Raw genomic sequence first — 23,669 nt, forward strand, 5'->3', positions numbered from 1 at the left:
ATTTAACAATCAAGGAGATTTGAGCATTTATTTCACCCTGAGGCTGCCAGCCTTTCTGAAGGGAAATGGTGCTTTAGTGTGAATTATTCCACATCCCCTGCCTGAGCCATGAACAGGCTTTGTCCTTGCTCTGCCAGCCTGAATCCTATGAGCTTGTGCACAGCTCTGGCTGCCGGACACCCTCCCCCAGGCAGAAAACGAGTCTCCCCGCTGGGTCGGAGTCATGCAGCCATCGATGCTCTTCGGAGGTGTGAGATTTTAAAATGAGATGCTCTGCTGGGTGCGCTCTGTGTGCCCTCCAGCCCCGGGCATGCCGAGCGGCTCCCTGGGCTGCAGGGCTGCCCACCAGGCTTGCAGCAACCCACCCTGGGGCCGGATCCCCTGCTTTCCCTGCGGGTGCCGAGCGAGACACGGCTTCAGTTGCTATGATAACTGTGTGTTTATTGCAGCTTTGTTATAAATGCGATGTTTTGGAACACAGATGCGCTGTCTGTTAGGATATGGGTGGGTTCTTTTAACTGTATTTTTGTATTTGTGCATATATTTTTAGAAGCTTTTTGAATGTTTCATATGGGGATGGGAATGATGAGTGTAGCAAGATACTTGGTCTTCTTAGCACACTTCTGTTCCCACAAATGAAGTTTGCAAGGAAGACTGAAAGGGATTTTAGAGGCACCTCCCTGGAATAAGACACAAAACCCCATAAACAGACAAACTTGTAAGCCAATACTGAGGAGTCTGGCTTTATCCAGACACCCAGACATTTGGGGTTCTCTGGCATCTGCTGCAGTGGGTGCAGGAGGAAGGAGCCAGGCAGCCCTGCAGTGGGTGAGCTCCCCCAGACACATCACACCAGCCCCGGGTTTCTCCCCGCCGGCCCCTGGCAGCTGGTCAGGGCGATTGCTCTGCGGGAGCCGGGGCTCTGTGAGCCTATGGCGGCACGGCCGCATCGGGAGCCAGGGGCTGCCGCGGCGTTCCCCGGGAGCAGAGGCGTTCACCCAGACTGTGTGTACTCTTAACAGCGCTTAAATAAAACATCGCAGGAGAGCTGTGATCGCAGAGCCCAGCCGTGCTTGTTGAGCGGCTGGCGGAGAGCATCAATAGTTAATAGAAAGCCACTTACGGCTCCGCTCCTGTTAAATCCCCCATCAATGATAAATACCACATGAATTATTAACTTAACATTACTTAAGTCATGGTCTGCACCTAACAATTTTTTAAAATTTATTTAAATAAACAGTCGTGAGGTTGTGGACTTGCCACACACTGTCAGGGTTTAAGCGATGCATTGAAGGGACAAATTCATTGTACAGATTGGGTTAGAAATCCCGTCTTGTTTCCTGGGGTCCTAAGAGCTGGTGCCTGTATAGAAGGTATTTTATTCTCGCAGCTCATATTTATCAGTGGTATTTATCAGTCGTATTTATCATTTTATCAGCACCTGAAAATCCTGTCCCACCATCCCCGTACCTTCAGTCAGGCTCAGGACAGCTATTTTCACCCCTCCCTCATTTTGGACCTGGCTTTGGGCAGTTGGGAGGCAGACTCATGCCATTCACAGGCAGCAGGGAAAATCCAGCAAGAAGCAGGGATGGGAGCTGGAGAGCTGGCTGCCAGGCAGATGGCTCTGCCTTATGAATTTTGTAAGAAGAATGGGTTTTGAACACTTTCCAAGCCCGGTGCCATCGCAGCGAGGGAGGCATGTTTTCTAATGGTGGGGGTAGTACTTGGCCCTGGTTGTCTCTGTCTTTGCTCCGGTTGCATGTACTGAATTTCCTCCATGGAGCTGTAGCTCCTCTTTTGATAAAATCTGGATCCCAGCCTGCAACAGCTCCTCGTTTCTCAGCTGCTGCGCTGACACCCAGAGCTTGAAAGGCTAGACCCAGCTGCCTGGTCTCCTCGGGCCACAGCAGAAACTGAGTCATAGCGAGAAGTGAGAGATGGATTTCCAACTTAGAGTCAATCCTGGGGAGCTTAAAAACAAGCCCTGGTCTCTTTGCTCATCGTGTGTGCACAGGCGCTCGTGCTCGTCCTGATACAAGCGTCCCCTGGTGAAGCTGCATGGTGCGGTGCAGGGAAGGATGGAACAGGGGCTGTGGGGCCGGGGTGTGTGGGGCGATGAGCTGCCGTCAGTGTCTGGGACCAGCCACCGGCTGGGATTTCCCTCCAGACACTGCTGTTAGGGCAGGATGGTGCTGGGTGCTGGGCCCAGCTCCTGGCTTCAGTGCTCTGGAGATGATGCTGGAGATGGGTAGATGGTCCATTATGAGCATCGGGGAGACAAGGGTATGTTTGCAAGAGGCCTTGTCTCAGCTGCTTTGGGTGTCCACAGCCATCACTGGAAGCCCTGGGCAGGGGCAGGGGCAGGGACGCTGCTTGAGGACCCTGTCCCATGTCTTGTCTTGATGGGTCTGTTTTCACAGAGCTTCTGGCAGAGCATCTCCCTCCTTGCCTGCAGGTTTGCTGCAGCAGAGGGGGGAGATGTGAACTGCCAACAAGCCAGGATGGACTAATTCCTCCAGAGAGTAATTCTTCCAGGAGCTGCCAAGCAATAGCTAAAAAGCTTAAAGAAGCTCATGTTACTGTAAAGGGGTACCTACGGCTGTGCTGCCGATGACTGAGCTGCCTCTACAGCTTGGATTTCATGGGAGAAATCAAGCGGCTGCTAGAGGCCGGGATGGGAGCTCTGGGATGGGAGCTCAGCCACGGGCAGGAGCCCTGCCCTGGAGAGCCGGGGCACCTTGCTGAGAAGCCCAGGGAAAAGCAGGAGCTGATCCTGCTGGGATGAAGCCCCAGCTGGAAGAGGCGCGTGCCGCGGAGCTGGCCAGACTCTCTGCGTCTCCTCCAGGCGCCCTGGACCGACAGACAGCTCTGTTAAATGCCCCCGAGCCCCCGCCGCTGGGGCATGCCATGGGGGGCTTGCGAGCACTATCTTAAAATCAGGTTTCTTTAATGAAGCTGTGAAATTCATCAGCATAATAATTAACTATTTTTACTGAAAACTGAAGTACAGGTGTGAAGATATTCTTCACACTTTTTTTTTTTTTTAAAAGGTGAGAGTCACAGTGTAAATAACCTTTTTTTTTTTCTGGTTCTTATGATAGCAGATCTCCTTTGTAATGCAGCCCTGTTATCGCTACGCAATCCAGCATGCTGTAGCACATTACAGCCTGATCTCTATGATTTTTTTTTCATTTGCAAGCTTTAAAGATTTTTTTGGTGCTTTCAGTGAACTTGAGAAGCGAAGTGGGAGCTGTTTGTGCCTCCAGCTGGGAAAGCTGCGCTCCCGCCCAGGCAAACCTACAGCTCCCAGCAGGGTCCCAGCCAAACCCTCTGATGTCTCCGCAGCCCTCGACCCCAGCACCACCCGCGCCTGGGTCTTTCCGAGCTGCTCTTTTCTTTAAAAGCTAATGACTTTGACTAAGAGTAACGACAATTATCATCAAAGGGAGCCAGTTCTTAGAGGTGAAGTTGGGTGATGGAGGAGCCACGAGTGAAAACTTGACCATATGCGCTAATTAGGCCTGTTGTACAGCAGACGTGTGATTTCTGGTTTGCCATTGAAGAAGTAAATTCTTCAGGAAATCATCAGCACTTCTCACTGCTCATACCAATTACTGGTAACGCCAGTGTTTGCGAGTGCAGAAAGAGCCGCTCGCCCCATCTCACTCGAGACTTCAACCACGGAAATTTTGTCACTTCAAACTTTCTGAAAACCTGTGAGTTAATTACTTAATTAAAAATAATAATCATTGATGAATACTGCAGGTGTATGCTAAATTATTCAAATAGAAGCAGTCCAAATTGGACTAATTAGATTACACTTCACTTCAGGTGGATGGGAGCTTGCAAAGGTTATGTTGTGACAGCAGAACCACAAACAAAAATAAAAGGTGGCAACGAGGACGCGGTGCTGGATGCTCTGCGGTGCCTGCCTTGGCATCCTTTATAGTCCCATAAATTATTTCACTAGTGTTTTTGCTTAGCTCTTTTTAACTTATCTTCAAATGCTTCTGAGACAAAATTAGATGAAAAAGAAATTCTTAACAAAAAGAGGTTTTAGAAATCCTTTTCCAGAGAAGCAATCTCTCCAGGATGTGGAGAGACCGGGGGGAGGGTGGGGGTAGGAGGTAGGGAGCTGCCAGCTGAGACGTCCCCTCTCCCCCTATTTCCAGGTGGGCTCTGCCCAGGGGCTGAAATGCCTCCAGCTGCCTGCTGGTGCCCCTCGCACCGCGCAGGCTGCCGAGGGCTTGAGCATCTTTTTCTGGCTGTTGGAAAAGACTGCTGGCGAACTGCAGGAGGAAGCCCCAGCGATGCTCAGGGAGACGGTGGGCAGCGGGGTCTCGCCTGCCGGCTGTGCAGGGGCAGAGCGGGGCGGCAGCCCCCCTCCAGAGCGGGGAGCCCCCCTGGGAGCTGCTAGCCCACGTCTCCTCCTGTCCTTGCTGGCTGTCCTTGCCTTGTGCAGAGCCCACGCTTGTCTTGGCCTCTTCCGCCGTGGCGCTGGCTGCCTGCCGGGTGACAGTCCTGCTGCCGTGCCGTGATGGTGGCGGGGTGCCACGGTGTCGGGGGCTGTGCCCTCACCGCCCCTCCCTCGGCTTTCTCTTGTCTGGGTACCCACGAAGTGGCAGTGATACTCCCCCTGTGCAGCAAATCTCTTCCTTTCCAACCCAAATCTCTTCCTTTCCAATCCCTCGCAGTGGGAGTGGGTGGTGCCGTGAGAGGGGCAGGCGGGTGGTCCGGGGGCTGCAGGGGCTTTGGTCAGGACGGGTGCAGAGGGGCCATAGCAAACGCAGGGAAAGGCGGCCAGCAGGCCAGACCCGCTGCTGAGCACTCGGCTCTGACACTCGCAGTAGGAATTAATTTTTTTGCAGTATAACTCATGTTGTCAGGGTCTTTCCAGCATGGATGCGCAGCAGCAGCATCCTGCGAGCCCTCCCAGGCGAGAGCAGGAGTCTGGGCTGTGAGCACCAACATCTCGGCATGGGTTTGCTCTGTGCTGACCATTGCCAAGTGAGCTCCTGTCCCCCTTGTCTTGAGAGAGCCTTTAATTCAGGCTCCCTGTCAGCAGAAATTAACCTCAGCTTTCTGAAATAAATGCTTTTGAGCTGCCAGCGGACCGGTGCCGTTAGGTTTGGGGAGCGCTGTGCTCTGGGGTGATCTGTCCACCGATACGCTGTGAATGGGAGAATCTAATTTGGAAATGTATGCAAAACCAGGCAGAACGTATATTTTATTTACTGATTATAAAATATACATCAGCCGGGGTTTCTGAGCTGGTCAGGCTGGTTTCTGCTGTGAGTGACTGACTGGTTTGGTAGAAGGAGCCGGATATGCTGGTGCCAACAGGGACCAGGGTTTAACAGCAGAGGATGCTCCTGAGCCCATGTAGCAGAAGTGCCCTCGGCCCCCATTTGAGAGGCCAGTGCACTTTTCACTGGGCTCAGAGCTGGTGCCATGTCCCCGTCTCTCCCCACGCTCCCCGTGCCACGGCCGGGTGTGTGGGCAGGTTCCTTGCTGGCCAGGAGGACGGATAGGGTAGGGCTGCTCCAAACCGCTGCAAGGCAGGAAAGAAATTAGTAGAGCTTTTCAATGAAAACTCAACACACACGTGAAGCAAAGGACCGTTAGTTCTGCTTCACCATCTCTGGTTTGTGGCAGTAGCCGTAGCTCCTTTCAGGAGCCCTGGGGCTTTCTGCAAGTCTGGTATCTGCTGCTTTGCAAGGGAGAAGCCAATAATCCTTGCTTTTCCGTGGGAGAAGGAGGAAGCGTGCTTCCAAGGGCTGATGTGAGTGGCTGTGCAGTCCTTCCTGGTCAGCAGCTCCAGTGCTGGCCCCTGACCCAGCGGCTGTGGGGTTCCCATCCTGAGCAAGCAGCCCCCCCCCATTTGCGGGACATCTTTTGGGGAGGCACTGGACTCCCATGGGGCAGCCCCGGCACTGCTCCTGGTGGGTGGCAGGCTGGCAAGAGCAGCCTGGCTGAGGTATATGTGTGTGGTTGGGGGTGAAATCCCCCCCCAGATCAGTTTGCAGTGCAATGCATATCATATCCCTGTGGAGGCTAAAGAGTAGCAGAAGAAGAAACCTCATAAACAGTTGGAAAATTGCTGCCTTGCTCTCCAGGCATTGTGCAGCGTGAGGGCAGCTGCTTCAGCCTTTGTCCCCTCCTTGATTAGGTAGAAAGGACTGATTCACCTGGCAGCTGTTGCTTTATAAGCCCCGTTCATCAGTGCAGCTCCTCTGATTGCAGCCCCCCCAGCAGCCATCCAGGTTCCCCGTCATCATCAGCGCCAGCCGGAGCACGGGGGCTCCGATAACAGGCCATTAACGATGAATAACACAGGCAAAATGATGTGCAAGTCACCTTTCATCCCCCAAGGTCCAGCCGCAGTGCGGTGTATCACTCCAGTCCCCGGCAGCCTCTTGATCGGCGTCGTGCGTGGTTTCTCGCACGTGGTGAAGAGCAGTGGCCGGCTGGCTCTGGCTGCAGCAACTGAGTCACAACATGCAGGGCAGCCGGGAAAGGGGGGAAGCAGGTCCCTTCATGCTCGGGTGAGGTGGGGTTCTGCCGAGGGTGGAGGCGCTGGCAGGGTGCAGCAACGCCGTCACCCGGTGTCTCTGCAGCCGGGTGAGTTCTTCGGCTCCCGGTTGCTGCCCAGGATGGGGGAGGACAGGCTCATCCCTGGAGCCTGGAGGGACGGGGAGAGGGCATGGCCGTGGGTGCACCACTGCTCGCTCTGCTCCGTGCAGCATTTCTCTCCCAGGCGGTGCCCCTGCTTCAGCAGAGCCACATGAACAGGCAGGTTATGAGTTTTCTCAATAAATATATTCTCCCCTTCCCCCCCCTCCCGGCTTTTCTGCTCAGAGGAAACAAAAAACCAGCAATGCTCGGCAGTTCATCCTGAGTGAGGATGTAAACGCTCAGACCAGTTGCTGTATTAAAAGGGAAAATGCTTCTTGCATTTACATTTAGATTGAAACAACGTGTGTCAAAGGTGCCTAATAGCTCCCTGGGATAGCAGTGGCCTGATGCTGGGACGATTCTTGTCAATTTATATTATGAAGGTAATTTTTTGCATTTCCAATTTAATTATATTGACATAATTAGTCCATTCCATGAGATAATCGTATGGTACAGATACTTTATGTTTGAGTAAAACATGAAGTGCCTCCATGCACGGGATTGGGATCGAGCACTGGGATGGGTGGGACGTGGGGTTCGCAGCCTCCTCCCTGCCGCAGCACTGTTGTTATGAGTACAGAGCTGATTGATGTAACTGCTCTGTGACTGTAAGCACGAGCCTTTCTATTTTGCACTGATTTGAGCCCAAAATGCTGAGCAGCGCGTTTACTCAGGGCATTTCCCCTCACTCTGCCCCTGGCCTGGCCACGGCTCTGCCGACCTCCTCCTCCTCCTCCTCACTGGCTGCAGCATCCTCGCGAGCTGCGGATGTGCTGAGCCCAAGCTGAAAGGCTGGGCACAGAAATCGAGCGGTAACGTTTCTCTTCCCCACATCTTCTTGTTGCAGATTTATATCACCAGAATTCACTTTACAGTAACACCTGAGCCCCGAGAGCTAAAATTCACTTTGAGCACAGGCTCATGCAAGTCACTCGGCAGAGAGCACGTGTGGAGCAGTCCCAGATTGTTCTCTGAATGTGACTGGCGCTTTCCTCTGCATTTAATCAGCCCAGGTACCTGGGGTGGTGGCGGTGGTGATAGTACCTCCACTGGAAGGAGTCTGTTTTAGCAGCATCGCTGTGCTTGAGCGGTGTCAACTCTCATTAAGAAACAGGTATTTTCAGGCTTACATTCAAATTGCCTCTCGGGCAGCATGTGGGCAGGGGACCCCAAGGCTACCCGCAGTGTGTAGAGCCCACGGCCGTGCAGTCCCCAAAGTGCCCCCAGTGCCCTGCACAGCCCCCTCCCAAAACTCCTCCCTGCTGCGCAGCACGGGTGCCACAGACCGTGGGTGCCCAGGGACAGGAGCATCCCCAAGGGGAGCCAGGCTCCTCCTTGCTGTGCAGCGTGGGTGCCACAGACCGTGGGTGCCCAGGGACTGGGGCATCCCCAAGGGGAGCCAGGCTGGAGCCCCGGCTCGGCGGCATCAGCCCCGCGGTGGTCCCATTTCTTTCGGTGCATCCGCGGCTGTCATGCGGAAGGCAGTGGGGCGGGGGGGACCCCACCAGCCGCCGGGACACGCTGTTTGCTGCTCTCGCAGCTGCGCCTGGGGGATTTCTTTTGTCACCAGCCAGAGGAAGCGGGGTCGGGGTGCCGGGAGGGGTGCGCGCCGCTGTGTGCCTGGCTGCCTCCCTGCCAGTCACTGTCAGATTAATAATAGCAGAGCGGAAGAAAGGAATTAAATGCAGCCACTGAACTATATTTAATTTGCGCTATATCCTGGAGCCAAGGAACTAGTTCAATAGAGACTCTTATCAGCCTGTTTGAAGGGTTGAGCTTTTTATCTAGCAGTTGTTTTACTACCTGGGCTCACAATCACAAATAACTGAATACAGGCGTGTAGACAGACGAAGCTTGGGACTCTCTCCCCTTGGGCTATTCTCCTCCTGGGGGTCAGCGTTTCACCATGTGCCCCCTCCCGAGCCCCCGGCTGTTTGCTGGGTCAGCCCCGGCATGGGGAGCATCTCCGCTGCCTGGGCCATCCCCATGTGACTCGGAGAGGTTTCCATGACAAAAGGGTCCTTTCCACCCTCCTGCATTTGCCCGAGCTGGGAGGGAAGCAAAGGGCTTGGAAGCGCTGAGTTTCAGAAAGGTTCTTGGCAGGTTTTACCAATGCCGGTGCTTTTCCAGAAGCAACTGTGATGCTGTGCAACCCAAACTGGGATATTTCTTTGCATGTTTTTATGAACCGAAATGCTCTTCCCCTTGGGCCTGCGCGCCCGGTGATCCCAGGGCTTTCATTATTTACTCTGACAGTCTGCCGGCTCCTGCGCTATGGCCTGTCGCAGCCCGCGCTGCAAATCATCTCTCAGCTTGTCACCACCGAGATGGCAATTTTACAGCTGGCAGCTTCAATCACGGTGAATTTGCCGCTCGCGCTAGCTCTCTTTCTCTCTCTGCCATGTGATGGTTTAGAAAACCGCATGAAGATTTCCTTCCTGGCTGAAAGGACTTGGGATCTGATGAACACGGTGGTGCTCAGCTGCGGTGGGCGGGCAGTGCCGGGTCGGCATCCTCGGTGCACCATGAGGCCGCCCAGCCGTGGGCGATGATGGGTCCACGGAGCCATACAGGTTGTGCTGCTCGTCTGGCTTTTCCTCCCTGTAGTTTAAATTATGAATGGAATTTCTGGTTTTTCTTATCAGCTCCAGCATTTCTGGAAAGGGCTTTGTTTCCAAGCAGGTGTGTGGTGTGTGTGAGTGGAGGAGCAGCCCCAAAACGCCCGGGAGCATCCCTGCAGTCTGTGCCCCGCTCTGTCCCTGGCAGGGACATGGTGCTCCCACACAGGGTGCTTTTACATGTTCCACACGAGGCAGGGGGGTTAATGTTTAATATCAGATTTACTCATTTGGTATATTGACGTTACATTTTGATTTAGCAGAGCGATACAGCAGTGTACTGAAATCACAGCACGGGCACAACACAGCAATTGCAACATACACCCGAGTCACTACATAGATGTGATGCCCGTCCCCAGCCTCTATACACTCACCGCCACGGCACTGGGCATCCCCAGCTGCCGGGAAGGGATGTGTGGGTTGAAGCCAGCTCAAGCCCGTTGCTCTCTTCAAAGTTCATTTTACTACTTGTCCAGGTTTTATACTCTCTGTTGGGCTGGGCCACATATATGCTCCCCCCACGCTGGTCTGGCTGGCTGAGGAAGACATTACTCTCTACTAATTACCTCTGGGAAGGCTGTTTGTACAACCTGATGATGCCCTGGTGCAGCTGTGTGCCTAAAACCAAGGTCACCCTCCCCTCCCCAGAGTTAAGTTCAGTTTCCACACGGTAATCGCTGGTGGGTCCTTACATTCTGCCCAGCGCTCGGGATTTTTGGCTTATCTCCTCTGAGCCTTTTTCCGTTGTGGGGGGTGTTGGTTGGTCACGGGGGGTTTCAGCTTCATTTGCTCCTCTTCTCGTGTAAGATGAAGTTTGCATTTTACAAGCTATTGCACACACAGCAGGGTGCAGCGGCAGGTAGCAAGCCCTGGCAGGGCACAGAGACCGCTGGGGTGGGGGGAGTTTCAGCAGACGCCTCGCTCGCCTGCTCCGCGGTTCGGGGTGCCGCGTCGGGGTGCAGGTGCTAACCCGGTGCCATCCGTGCAGGAGCAGCAGCTGGCGGAGCTGGCGGCGGTGCGGCAGGTCCTGCAGGCTGACCTGGGGACCTCCATCCGGCGCATCGCTGACCTGCAGGTGGCCCTGGAGGAGCTGCGGTCCAGCGATGAGAGCGATGCCGAGAGGTGAGACGAGGAGCACCGGGGGCTGGCGGGGCTGTGGGGGCTGCAGAGGGACAGAGGGGCAGGCTCAGATGCTTTGCGGTGGGGAAGGATGCTGCACTGTGCAAGGGTGATGCCATGGTGGCCGTAGCTGCACATCTGCATCCTGGAGTATTTTCACTGCAGCAGCACAGGTCCATGAACAAGAAAATTCATGTTAATGAAAGGTTTCATGAAAAAGCGTCACCCTTAAAATCATATTGTGTGGCCCAGCTTAAAGTAAGCAAAAAGGGTGGAAATAGCCCCATTTGCAGAGCAAGCTCCTGTCCCTAGCAGTGTGGCGTGCTGCTATGTGTCAGCAGGTGCCCCAGCACTGGATTTATGGATTGAAAATCCTGCACTTTGTTCAGCCACAGGAGCTGGGGGGCTGGAGGAACCGGTGAAGCTGGGCGGATTGGGTAGAGGATTTTGCTAGGAAAAAATGGGAAACAAATTCCAGTGAATTTTTCAGGTGCTATTTCTACAGCCCTCCAATTTTCCCCTCTGTTACACTGCTAAAGGGGCTTTGTGACAAATGGAGACAAAATAGGTAAATGCATTTAAAAAAAAAAAAAAGCAGAGATGTGCTTGTCACCATGCCATGAGAAGAGATTCTCTTTATGTAGTGATTAAACTAGGGAAGGGTGAGATAGAAACCGTGAGCTCAGAAATTCGCTTCTTCATAAAAAAAGAGGTGATTTCCAATACAATTGACACATTAGCAGGAGGTGAGAAGTGCTTCCCGGCAGGGACATCCGCAGCTGCTGTGTGCAGGAAAAGCGGTGTAATTTGCTCCCTGCCCTTCACCAGCACGGGCACAGCGGAGGTGTCCTGCGAGTGCAAATGCAACATACGCTGCAGCAGCACCCATCTCTGTGATGGGGGTGCATGCACTGGGGTCCCTCTTGCAGACCAGGGCCTGAAGGGTGCAGGGAGCAGGTGAGGAGGTCTTTAGCCATGCAGCGTGCTGGGAATGGCCCCACCGCTGCCCCGCTGCAGCTCTGCTCGGGCCGTTGGGGGGGGTACGTTACCCAACTCAGGCGTAATCCTGCTCTGATCGTACGGGCAGCCACAGCAGCAAGCTTTGATACAGTTAGTCTGGGAAGTTTTCATCACATCAGACTCACACGGTGGCTTCGGGGAGGCTGTGCGAGCCATCGGCAGCACCGCAGCTGACTCTCTCTTTTGTCCCTTGGTTGCAGCGTGCAGACGGCGCGGGAGTCGCTCTGCTCCAGGAGGGAGACGTGAGTGAGCCCTGGGGAGCTGCCAGCCGAATGGCAGGAGCCTGCACTGGGTTGTGCGATGGATTATGGACCACCAGCTGCCCGCAGCCTGCTGAGGCACCACTCGGGCACAGATGGGCTTTCGGATGCGCTGGCTTTGTGTGCCTCCCATGCCTGTCGACCTGCTCGCTTTCCCTGGGAGCTCTGTCTGTTAAACTGAGTGGGATGCGCTCATTCCTCCTGGCTGCACTTTGAGAATATGAAGCTGATCTGTGGCTTTGAAGGAAAACGGAGATCCTAAAGGATTTAATCTGCTGCAGCTGGAGTGTGGGGTCCCAGCAGGGGGGCAGCGGTAGCGCCAGCCCAGGGGTGCATTAGGGCACAGTGGGGCGCCCGGGGTCACGCTGGCTCTGCCACTGCAGCTCCAGTTCTGGGGCACTGCAGGCAGCAGCGGGGTTTTCCTGCCCACTGTCTACAGGCTACAGGGCACTTATAAAAGCGTGAGGGAAATAGTTAATGGCAGCAGCAATGGCACAAGGACCAGGTTGTCTGAAAAGGTTTGTTTTGTCCGATCTGTGCCGGTGCCACAGAACAGCCAGAGCAGAGCCCACCAGCTGGAGCTGCCATTGCTGGAGCTGTGAAGGAGTCTGCGGTCTGTGCCTGGTCTCACCCTCACATGTGCTCCAGGACCCCTTCCCAGTGCCACCGGCCCTCTTGCCTGTGCTTGCAGAGCTAACAGAGTCTCACCTCTCCCCGCAGGGATGCCTGCTCCAGCGTCGGCTCCACGCTCAGTCTGGAGCCTGCAGAGACCATCAAGTCCTGGCCGGGGTCGTCGGTGGGCTGGTCTTCCCCGGTGGGTGTCAGCGTGGCCGGGAGCCTCTCGGCGCAGTTTGTCAGCAGCCGCAGCACCCACAGCCCGAGGTAAGGGGCCCCCAGCCCATCCTGGGCACAGCCACCTCCAGTGATAACAGACGCGCGGCTGCTCCGCTTGCACAAGGTGCCTGCCGCAGCTTTCCTCCAGGGAAACTGCAGGTGCTTGGTGCCAGGTCCAGCATCTTGCAGATGTATGGATGGTAGAAAAATATCTTGCAGGAGCAAGCCATCACAAACGTATTTTAAACCCTCCTGTATTTTTACTTAAAAAAAAAGTGCAAGAGGCAGGAGTAGGCTGCAGGCAGCGCTGATTTCTCAGCGTTCAGGCACAGAGAGGTGGCCGTGGGCATCCTGCCCTGTCGGGGTGTCAAGGACAGCAGGCAGAGCTGTCAGCCCTGGCAGCTGCTCTCCCATCACAAGTGTCTGCATGGCCCGACCCTGCAGCCTGGCAGGCAGGTGCTGCCTGCTCTCCTAGCTCCGGTCTGCTGGGAGTTGTGGCTGCTCGTGGCCCCTCGAATGGGGACACACATGCAGTGGGTGCAGCCCGTAACTCCCTCAGCAGAGCCGAGCATCCCAAACCGCTGCGTATCCTCAGAGGCTCCCACATGCTCTCTTTGGCTTTTATTTTCCCGTGGAAAAAATAAAGTCACCCTTTATGGGTGACAGATCCCACGGTGCAGTGAGGAGCACCGCGGTGGCACCACTGCAATGCCGGCAGCTGCTCGGGAACAGGGAAGCCCCCGCAGCTCATCACGGGGTGTTGCAGATGCTGGCCCGGGGACAGCGGGCGCTTCGGCTGTGCTCCTTTCAGGGCGTGCAGAAAGGAGGTCGGGGGGACCCGTGGTATTTAAGGTCAAAACATCAAATCAAGGAAGGTAGTCGCTGCCACACCAGGATCAGTGAAATGCTAGATGAAAGTCGCTACATCAAAAACATGCTTCAAGCAGTATAATATCCCTTGATGTGTTCTCTAGAGATAATTTAAAGAGGCAATGCAGCCTATTTGAGGATTTGTACGCCATATGCTCGCCTTTCGCTGCTGAGGAAACAGTATGCATTTATACAGTTCTAATATAAAATATGCTAATTTTTGACGGTAATGCTAATGGGCTGTGAGGGAGTTGGAGAGTGGCCCAAGCACTCGCATAGCAAAACTGCCTCAGCTCGGCTCCCGCTGCTGCTCTGGGGTGCTTGGCGGCAGGGCTGCCCGGGCCATGGTGGGTGCCCAGGCGCCCAGCCCCAGTTGAGGCCACCTCGCCTGAGTGCCTGTCAGACAGACCCTCCAGCCCAGAGGCAAACCCATGGTTTTACAGCTGTCCCCGGCACTGCAGGGTCACAGACAAACCATTTCTTTGTGTTTCATGTGTGAAGCAATTGCATGGGTTAAGTTTTGAAAAGCCCTATAAATCAGGGTCTGGTGGCTGCATCTCAGAAGGAAAGTGGTGGGGACAGGGAAGGGCATCGGGTCTCCTTGGAGGCTTGGGAGAGCCGTAGGTGAGCAGAGATGGAGCTTTGAGTCCTGGGGTCACAGCAGCGCGGGGCTGAAGCGGCTCCAGAGAGCATCATCCCCACCTAGGGAAGGTGCATGCAAAGACCTGCAAAACAATAGCTTTGTAACAAACAAAAGCACGCTTTTTTGCATAATGCATGATCTGTAGCACTGATTGCCATGGGACGAGGTGGCAGCCAGCAGTGCACACGGGGGGAAAGACCGACCAGCCGAATCCACAGTGGGCAGGGCTGGTGGTACCCCTGCCTGCAGCCCCTGACTCGGGGCCTCCCTGCTGCACTGCTTTCCTGGGGATGATGTATCGGGACATGCATCACTATTTTCCTGGCTTTTCCTCCCATTCTCCCCTGGAACTGGGGTGGTGGCCAGGCTGACACTCAGCACAGCTCGCTGTGGCACCCGCCTGCTCCCTGTTCATGTGCAGGTTCATAGACAGATGCTCCGAGCCGATAGGGTTTGATAGGGTTTGCAGACTGCCATTTCATTGCAGACATTAGTATTAAGCTCCCTGCTCTGATTTTGGTGAGATCTGTCCCCACTGCTTTCACCTGCTTTGTACAGTAAAATAACTATTGCCAGAATTAATTTTCTGAAGAGCAAGTCCCCTGGTAGCGGACACCTCGAGCATGCTAGAGCAGTTTGAAGCGGTCCATTGCTTATACACGGCAGAATTTAAGGGTGGTCAGCAGGGCTGGGACTTGCGGGGAGGTGATGGGTGGGAGCCCTGAGAGCAGCCGGCAGAGCTCACTGAGACCCTGCACCCCACCGCAGCACCCATCAGAAAAGTAATTCCTCAGTACTGCTTACAGGTCTTCGGTCCAAATAACCCAGCTCTGATTATAAATGAATGGCAGCAAATCAGAAGTTATGGCTAATATCATATTTCTGAGCTGAAGTACACTGGATTTATAATAAAAGGGCAGGTATGTAGGCTTGGGGATTAATAAAAATGACTTACTGGACTGACTGTGGCCATTGTGAGAAGCAATTTGTACCTAGACCTGGAAAGAGTGTGACAATCTGCCTCCATCCTGGGGGTCATGAAGGGGTGAATTGCAAATCCTGGTGTCATAGCTGTGTTTGGCTTCAGCTAATCTAAGATGGAAATATTAAAGAGCAGGCTATATGAAATGCAAACAAACAGACGATGAGACTGGTAAGGTAATAAAAATGAGATCAGCGAAATGAACTCTTCCTTATTAAGATTCCTTTGTCTTACACAAGCACCCAGTAATGAAAAAGGAATCTTCCTAGCATTCACTTCTCAGCGCTACATATGGGATATTTCCTGAACAAACAGCTGCCAAAAGCCAGAGGAAAGCATAGAAGGCTGTTATCGTCTGTGTAGTGTATGGGAATGAGAGATTTGATTAACGTTTTCTTTAATTCTCTGCTATTTAAGTGCTTGTACAAAATGTTGGCCAGCAGGGCTAAGCCTCAATAAATACAGCACATTGCAGAGTTGGAATAAACTATTAGTTTTTTTTTTCTTAGGAAGCCAATTCAAAACTTTATGCATTTATTCTGCCCCTCGCCAGGCAGGTCAGGGTTGCATTGCGATAGAGGGGCTGATCCGGAGGTGCAGCAGGGAATGGCCCTGCAGCACAGGGCTCTGCCTCTCGGTTCCTGCATCCCACGGCACCGCGGCATCCGCAGCTCTGGCATCACCCTGGCATCCCTTCCTCTTCTGCTTTGGTACAGGAAAGCAGGAGCCTGGGTCCCAAGGCTGGTGGAGATCCGACACATTTATTTTTAAACATCATTGTGTCAAAAGCAAATCATTATATGGGAAACTGGGAGCTCTTCTGTAGATGACGGTGTGACAAGAAAATCCTCTTCTGACAGAAATTAGGCCAGTCTCTTTTCTATCCCTGAAATGGGGTTGTCTTGGCTTTATATATGAGCTACCAGGAAAAGCATCTGAGCCACACTTTCATCCCCGGTCATGTGTTGCAATGCATGTGTGGATTTTTATTGTATAAATTATTTCAACTAGCATAATTGTAATCATGTTAATTGCTATGTAATCTTCGCTAATTATTGTTGTATGTCATTTGCTTTGGTGTGAATGGCATATTGCAGAACTCCGTTTGGCTTACAGATGCCTTCCGAGTTCTGCATCGGGCCCTGCTTTTGCCTTTGGCTGGGGAAAATCATCTCCGACGCCGAGGCAAGGAGTGGCGGTTTGCTCGGTGGCCGTAGTGTGCTCGCGGTCCTGCCTCCTGCAGTTCACCCACCACCAGTGCTGCCTGGGGCTCCCAGGGGTTATTCCAAGCCCTGGGAGTTATTGCCGGCACGTCAGCCCTTAGCCTGGGATTTATGGATGAGCAGAGGATGCTGCAGGATGGGACCGTCTCGCACTTGTGCCCTGCCTTGTGCGGAGGCTTGAGTACGGCCAAGAGACGATTAGCCATGATTTTGGGATGGGTTTTTTTGGTAGCCATCAGGGTACAGTTAAAGGAACAAATGATGAGGACGGGGTGCTGGTACAGTGGTGTGGGGTGCAGCCGTGGTGGCACAGCTTGACCGGTGACAGGGGACAGCAGTCCAGCCTCCCCGGCTCAGCAGCCCGGCGGGATGCGGTAGCACCAGCACCGGCCTCTTGGCTTGTTCCGTCAGAAACCTGTTGCATGGGAGAAATTACCTTGTGGTCCCCAGGCTCCTTTTGCAGAAAGTGATTAATTGAAACGGAGGTGTGATTTCAGTGCACCCGTGGCGCGGGAGCAGGGGCTGCTGCCTTCGCACGCGCTGGGGCACACAGCGGCAGTGGCTGGTGCCGGGGTGGGCGGCAGCTCGGAGAGGGAGGGTCTCCAGAGGTGGGCAAAGCAGGTTTTGGCTTCCTAGGAGGAGAGGCGATAACGCATTTTGCTGGAAGGACCTGAGCATTTTAGATGCTGGAAAGCAAGAGGAAAAGCATCAAAAGCGGATAAATCTCTGCAGTGTTTCCCCACCGTGCGGTGCCTTTTTGCTACTAGTGTAAACCTCGAGGAGTATTTGCATTTTCATTTAAAACCCAATCAGGCCCTGCATACGCTCGCCAGGCAGCTGATGCTGCTTGGAGTCAACATGCCATGACCCTGGCGCCCAACCTGCCGGCACCGGCACCGCATGCACTGACCATGGGCTGCTAAGCCATGTCCGGAGAGATGCGGCTTCCCTAGGGAAACCAGCCCTTTCCCTGGCGTGTGCGGCTGGGCTTCGCTTGATGAATGCAGCTAATAGGAACTGTTGGGAGCGACAAGGATGGATGGGGTGATCTTGGGCTTCAGCTCTTCTGCTGAAAACCGGGGCATGGAAAGCATGGGCAGGAGATGCTCCATTACACAGAGGTCCCTGCTGGGACCCCAGGGGCTGCGGGGCCTTGGTGGCCAGACTCGTACTAGCCATGGAAGCTGGAGAAACAATCCCGCGTTTGCAGCTCTCACTCTACTTCAGGCTCTAAAGATTTTCATAAAAATAATAACTGTCTGTCATGCTGAACAGGACAATAAGTAGCAGCATGTAAACCATCCGTGTTCACAGTCCATTAGTGTTTCTTACCTCTCCAGCTCACTTTTATCTCAGTCTTAAAAACCAAAGAAAAATATTGAAGCTGGCTGTTTAATTTATGAAAGTCAGTCGTGCAGCAGTCAGTTTACAGTATTATTTGGAAACGTAGAGAGTGATTGAAGCAATTTCCGTACAAATTCTCATGGAAGGATTACACCAGCTATTTAGGTAAGATGCAATTTAGGATCCTAAAAACCAGCATTATCGAAATGTCTCAAACTATTAATCAGCTGCAAGGCTTCAGCAACGTCGGGTGCAGCGGTGCGGCGTAGCCCTGGAGGTTTCTGCGTTCCAGGGAGATTAAATCTCTGGTTAATTCATTTTGCATTGGATAATCAAATGGTCTGTGCCTGTTTAATGAGCTGTGGGCACACAGCATGGTGGTGAGTGCCAGGGCCAGGCGGGCATCTCCGTGCCCTGGGCTGTGCCAGTGGGCGCCGGGGACCTGAAGCCGATCCATTACCCCATCACTTCTGCAAGTGCTTACGTTTCCCAGATGTAGAGTTGGTCTTCAACCCACCTCAGCATGTAAATTGTTTCACGGGTCAGCGGAGCCTGGTCCAAATGGGTCCCGCGCGGTGGCTGGATTATCAGCTGTCACCCCAATCCCATGGCAATCCCAGCATTCCCGGGGCAGGATGCTTCATTACCAGCGATGTAAAACTTGACCACCGCTCCCGCACCTTGAAGCCTGCTGACCTTCTAGAGGTGTATTTGTATTTAGGTTCTGCTGCATTACTCTACCCTTCGCTCTCTTTTTCCTTCCTCCTTTCTCAGACAAATTCACATCCCGGCAGCCTTCTCGTTAAGGCCAATTCCAGGTCCCCTTTGGCTGAGTGATGCCGGGGGTATCCGCGAGTGGGGCTAATCCACTGGCGGTGCCGGTAGCTGCCAGCACTAGGCACAGCCTTTGTCAAAAGACATCGCTCGCAGGCACCTATGCTCCTCCTCTCACCGGCAAGCGGCTGTGTGTGAGCAGCTATAAGATAGTTACTGGCTATCATTGATCTAAAGCGACGTACCAAAGAGAGGTGCGGCGCAGCTCTGCAGAGTGCCTGCTTTGTTTCAGATGTGTCCTGGCAAAGAGGCCCTTTGCCTTTCCCTACAGTGGGACAGGCAGAAAATGCAGTTTTTCAGCCCTTCAAGCCAACGTAGGTGCTTGGCAGGGGCCGGGGGGGGGGGGGCATGTAAAGTGTCACATTGGGAGCTTAGTGTCAGCAGTGACACCAAGCCCACCACTGACTGCAGCCCCCTCCCCACCTCTGTGCATCAGCTACACAAGGAAGGGGACAGGCTTGGTGCAGAGAAGCTCTTTCTGCAGCCTGCATGTGCCAGGATCCGACCGCTTGGGAGGGGCTTTGGCAGCTGAACAGGCGCCGCATTGGCATCCCGCGGTGCCCGAGGAGATGCGCCCAAGCTCCTGTCCTGGCAGAGTGGGTGCTCAGTGCCATCAAACGCTTTGGGGAGGGACAGGCAGGATTTGGGCGAAGGCAGGACCATCTCCTGCTCCTACCACGCTGCCACCCCATCCCTGTCCCGCTCAGCAAACGGCCAGTGCAGGGGTGGGAATGGTGTCACCACAGTGGTCCCAGAGCACCTCTTGCAGCCCCGTGGCGAGGAGCAGGAGTTAAATCAGGAAAACCAGCTGGCTGGCGAGGCTCCTCCTGGCCATTGTCTCCTGGTGGGCTGGAACCATGTGCCGGTCCCAGCCACAGACCCGCTGTGTGCTGCTCTGCTCTCAGCACAGAGGGGCATGCCATATTATTATTATTATTATTATTATTATTATTATTATTATTATTGCCCTTTCTGCTGCTCCACATATGCACTCTGCACAAGCTGCAATCCTGGTAGCAAGAGCAACAGCTGCCTGTGCTGAGCTGCTGCCATCCCCAATTTGGCACCATGTTCTGGCTAAGCCAACCCTACAGACTGTCCGTCAGCCTGCCGGGTGCGGGCTGCGTGTTCTGGGAACGGTGTCCTACTGTGACGGTGACCGGCGTGGCTCCTCTTTGGCGAGCGGAGGTGGAGCCCACACGGTTCCTGCCATCCGCATCAGCCCCCGTTTGCAGGGTGAGGTCCCATCCCCACACATCACTTCTGTCAGTTGCTCTTCAATGAGCAGCCCCTGGCCAGGCGTCATTTGGCTCTTGCAGTTCACAATTGTTTTCCCTCCTTAGCAGGACCCTGGGTGAAACGTGCCCCGCAATAACGTTAAGATGCATTCGGGGCACTCTGCAAGCTGGTGTCATAAAATTGTAGTGAATAATCTTTGGCTTTGACAAAAATAAAATAAATCCTACATATTGCTATAATCTGTCGAGAAAAAAGGACATTTGGAGGTATGTGTTCGTTTGGCTGAGCTAAAGGCGGTCACGCCACACACCCTACACCGTGGGTTTAGGCAGGTTGGCTGACTTAAGTTATTTAAGATAAAATCTTTGGGCATTGCCCAACTGCTCAATGCGGCAGCAGGAATTTATTCTGAGACTACCATGCCAATACCGGCTTTTCGCTGCTCAGCCTTGTCCTTGCTGAATGACGTTACGGTCACTGGAAATCACACAGCTTAAACTAATGCCAATATCTGTTGTTTAGGGTGGGCAGAGACACAAAGGAACCAGCAGCGAGCAGGCCAGCTTCTTCCCTGAGCTCTGCCAGGTCCGTCGATGCTGCGGATCTGGAGAGGATGGCGAGTCCCTTGCTCGGTGCTAGAAGACGGGAATACAGAAAACCTCCGGCAGACGAAGAGGAACTCGAGAGCCCGAAAAAGGCTGCGGATAGGATAGGAGAGACGTCCCCGCTGGTGCTGCGGCAGGGGGGCTCCCCTGCCCCGGACGTGCGGTTCCCCAGCCCGCTATCTCCGACGGTGCCGAGGAGGAGAGGGCTCCCTCCGGCAGCAGGGCCGGTGCCCAGCTCGTCAGCCGCCCTCTCCGAGTATGTGGAGGAGCTGCGGCAGCATCGGGGAGCGGAGCGGGAGCAAGGGTGCCCAGTGCTGGGCGACACCTCTCCTCTCCCCATTTACCGCACCACCGGTGCCGCAGCCCTGCGGCGCTGCAGGGCTTTCCCAGTGGCGGAGGAATCCCCAGGGAAGCTTGATGGGAATCAGCTGGGGGAAGGTGAAGGAGCAGGCGCCAGCCTTGTCCGCTCCTCCAGCCTGCGGAGCATGGCCTCAGAGCTGGCCGAGCCGGCACGCTCTCCGGCGCTGAAAAGAGCATCAAAGTTCGGCTCCTACGACTCCCTCCTGCAAACCTTTGATGGCTCCAGCCGCCGACCGAACTCTCCAGCTGCGGGGATGGAGGCGCTGGGCACACTGCGGCCGAACTCCTGGAGAAGCTTCCTGGAGCCGTCAGTGGAAGATGTGGAGGTGGGAAGGGGATCTGGGGGGCTCCTGAGCTCACCATCCAGCGACGGGCTGGGCGAGGGGAAGGGGAGCGACCCCTTCAGCTGGAGAATACCCACCCTCAACTATGAGAGGAGAACCAACGTCGACTTCGACGACTTCCTCCCGGCCATTCGCAAATCCCGCTCCACCAGCAGCCTGGCCAAGCCCAGGAGGGACAGAAAGGACGGCCACCGGCCCCTCACTGTCCGCTTCCAGGATGAAGCTGTAGCAGGTGGCTTGGCATCCTCTGAGACGAAGGGCATGACCAAGCGCAGCCCGGCCCTCCGGGAGGACCCCGGGGACCTCTCTGACTCCTCTTCGTCCTCTGGCTCCCTCCTCTCCTCCCGGAGCACCGACAGCATCAAGCGCCGGCCCCAGAGAGGGGATGGGGAAGGGTGCAGTGGCAAAGCCAGCACCCAGAGCAGTGGGGCAAGCCGCCGGGCAGAGGCAGAAGGGAAGGAAGATGATGTCAACAGCATCATGAGGAAGTATCTGGGAAAAGACTAAGGTAACCGTGCTCAGCCGCTGACCGGCACTAGCTCAGAGCAGCGGTGGCAGGTTTGCAGTGCTGGCCCCGAGCCACTGCCCCTCTAGCCCACGTGGTGCCTGCACGGATGCCATGGGATGCATGAGGGATGCCCCGGGCCAGTGGGTGTCCCCAGGCTCCCCCCGGCACGCTGGAGCCACGCAGGGCAGGGAAGGCACTGGCCCGGCTTCAGCCCTGATGCCCGGCTGTGCTCCGCGCTCTGCAGCAGCCAGGACGGTGCCAGAGATGCCCTGCGGGGCGTGCGGCACTGGGGATGGCACCCCCCTTGCCCTCTCCTTGCTCCCTTCAGAGCTGCAGTGGGGTGGGCAATGGGGACACTGCCGGTGCCGGGGACAGCCCCAGAATTGGCCACAACACCAGCTCTGAGTCCACTGGGGTCCCCCGGCCTCCTGGTTTCCCAAAGATCATGTCCCCCAGCTCCTACCATGCCACCCGGCAGACACATCCTCCCGAGCCCCGCTGAGCACTCATCCCGGTGCCCATGCTTGTTCGGTTCATTTGCAATTCGCTTTGGCTGGATGCTGGAGGTTTTTAAACATACCGTGGTTTCTTTATGCTCCTGCCCTGTTTCCATCACCGCAGCTTTGCTCAGGACCAGCCGTGGGGACGAGGGACTTTCTTGTTCTCCTGCAGTTACCTGACTCAGGAGTTGGTGCTGTAATTAAAACCCAGCGGCTGCCGTAGATGCCTGATAACATGCCACTCTGGCCAGGGGAAGGCCACGGGGGAAGGCCACGCTGTAAAGAGCTGGAGGAACACCAAACCCTCTCCTTTTTAACCCAGAAGGTGCAGCCCAGATGTCTCATCCCACGTAGCACTGCTCAAAAATCAGCTGAATGGCCGAAGGATGCTTTTGGGTCTCGGTGTGACACTCAGCAACAGCGGAGCTCTGAAGCTTTTATAATTCCGTAGATATTTGAAGACAGATCCGTACATGCTTTCATGGCTCCTGCCTGTTTGGGACATCTGGGCACATCCCACTGGCTTGCAAGGCAGTGCTGTGGTGCGTGTGGCAATGGGAGGCTGTATTCAGATGTCTGCTTGGTTTTTACACAATAAAGTATTTGCTTCTTTGACATGAGCCTCTTCTTGTCTTTCCTCCTCCGCAGCGAGAGCAGGTCCATGGAAGCAGCGTGGTGCAGAGCTGAGCACTGCCCCTGCCAGCCCCCATGGCTGGGGGCTTTCTCACCCAAGACCCTGCCAGCCTCCCCATCTCTCTGCACTCACAAAAAGCTCTTTCTTCAGCCTCAACCCTCTTTCCTAGAAGAGATCCAAACTTACTCATTTATCAGAGATTTGTGGCAAAATTATACAGGTACATGAACAAATCTCTCCATCAGTGATTTCTAAGTAATTTGCTTGACTGGGACATTTGCACCAATTTGCACAACCTCGTTGGACCCTCCAGGGTGGCCGCAGCGCAGCAGCAGCTTCAAAAGGCAAATTGGGTGGTTTTCAGCATTTTCTTTTGCCTTTTGGATTCTTCACGTTTATTTCTAATTTAAACGAAAGCCTTGCAGCAAGAGGCATTTTCCTTGTCACAGATGAATGCAAAACCTCCAGATGTGGGTTCACATCAGCAGTTTGCTCAGCCACCCGTTGGCTGTCAGCATTTCCCAGCAATTCCTCGCTCCCAGCCAGCTCCGCGCTGCCGGCAGCCTGGCAGGCAGGAGGCAGCTCCGCACAAGGTGACATTCCCTGCGCTTCCAGGTCTCTCTTTTGCTAGATGCGACTCATGCAAGAAGACAGCAAATGAAGAAATTACCTCTAATTAGTTTAAAATCGGCCTTTCTAATGATTCCGTTCTTTCTGGAAACAAAAATCAATGCATTTTGTAGTTCTTACGTGCCTCAGCACCACCACCCCGGCACACACTTGGCCGTGCACCGCAACCGGGTACGTGTGTCTGGTGGGTGGTCGGATCCTGCCCCTTCCTGGCTGGCAAAGCTGCCGTTCGGCACCCTCAGCTGCCGGCCCTGCCCGCAGCAGCACGGTGCTGGTGCTGGTGCTGGTGCCGGTGAGGGTAACACGGCGCTCGAGGACCAGGCTGGGTGGGTGGCCCCGGGCTGTGCATCGCCAGGGGGCTGGGACACCCCGTGCTTTGCTCTTTGCAGCGAGTCTTGCTCCCCAGATGGATTTCGTGCTCCTT

At 54.6% G+C, this 23,669-nt stretch overlaps 1 protein-coding gene across 2 annotated transcripts in view; it reads left to right on the plus strand.

Annotated features, from left to right (window-relative positions):
- The window catches only part of MYO18B (myosin XVIIIB), a 78,123-nt gene extending 55,527 nt beyond the window's left edge, over positions 1–22,596 (plus strand). The window contains exons 40-44 of one of the 2 annotated variants that reach the window (XM_076352522.1): positions 10,285–10,418; positions 11,636–11,677; positions 12,416–12,577; positions 20,187–21,481; positions 22,304–22,596. In XM_076352522.1, coding sequence (XP_076208637.1) covers positions 10,285–10,418; positions 11,636–11,677; positions 12,416–12,577; positions 20,187–21,480 — 1,632 coding nt within the window. In that variant the 3' untranslated portion in view covers position 21,481; positions 22,304–22,596. Of the gene's footprint in view, positions 1–10,284; positions 10,419–11,635; positions 11,678–12,415; positions 12,578–20,186 lie in introns of both variants that reach the window. The other variant, XM_076352521.1, reaches the window with a different exon arrangement.
- The last annotated feature ends 1,073 nt before the right edge of the window (positions 22,597–23,669 follow it).

This window comes from Aptenodytes patagonicus, chromosome 15 (genome assembly GCF_965638725.1).
Source record: "Aptenodytes patagonicus chromosome 15, bAptPat1.pri.cur, whole genome shotgun sequence".
NCBI classification, from domain to species: Eukaryota; Metazoa; Chordata; class Aves; order Sphenisciformes; family Spheniscidae; genus Aptenodytes; species Aptenodytes patagonicus.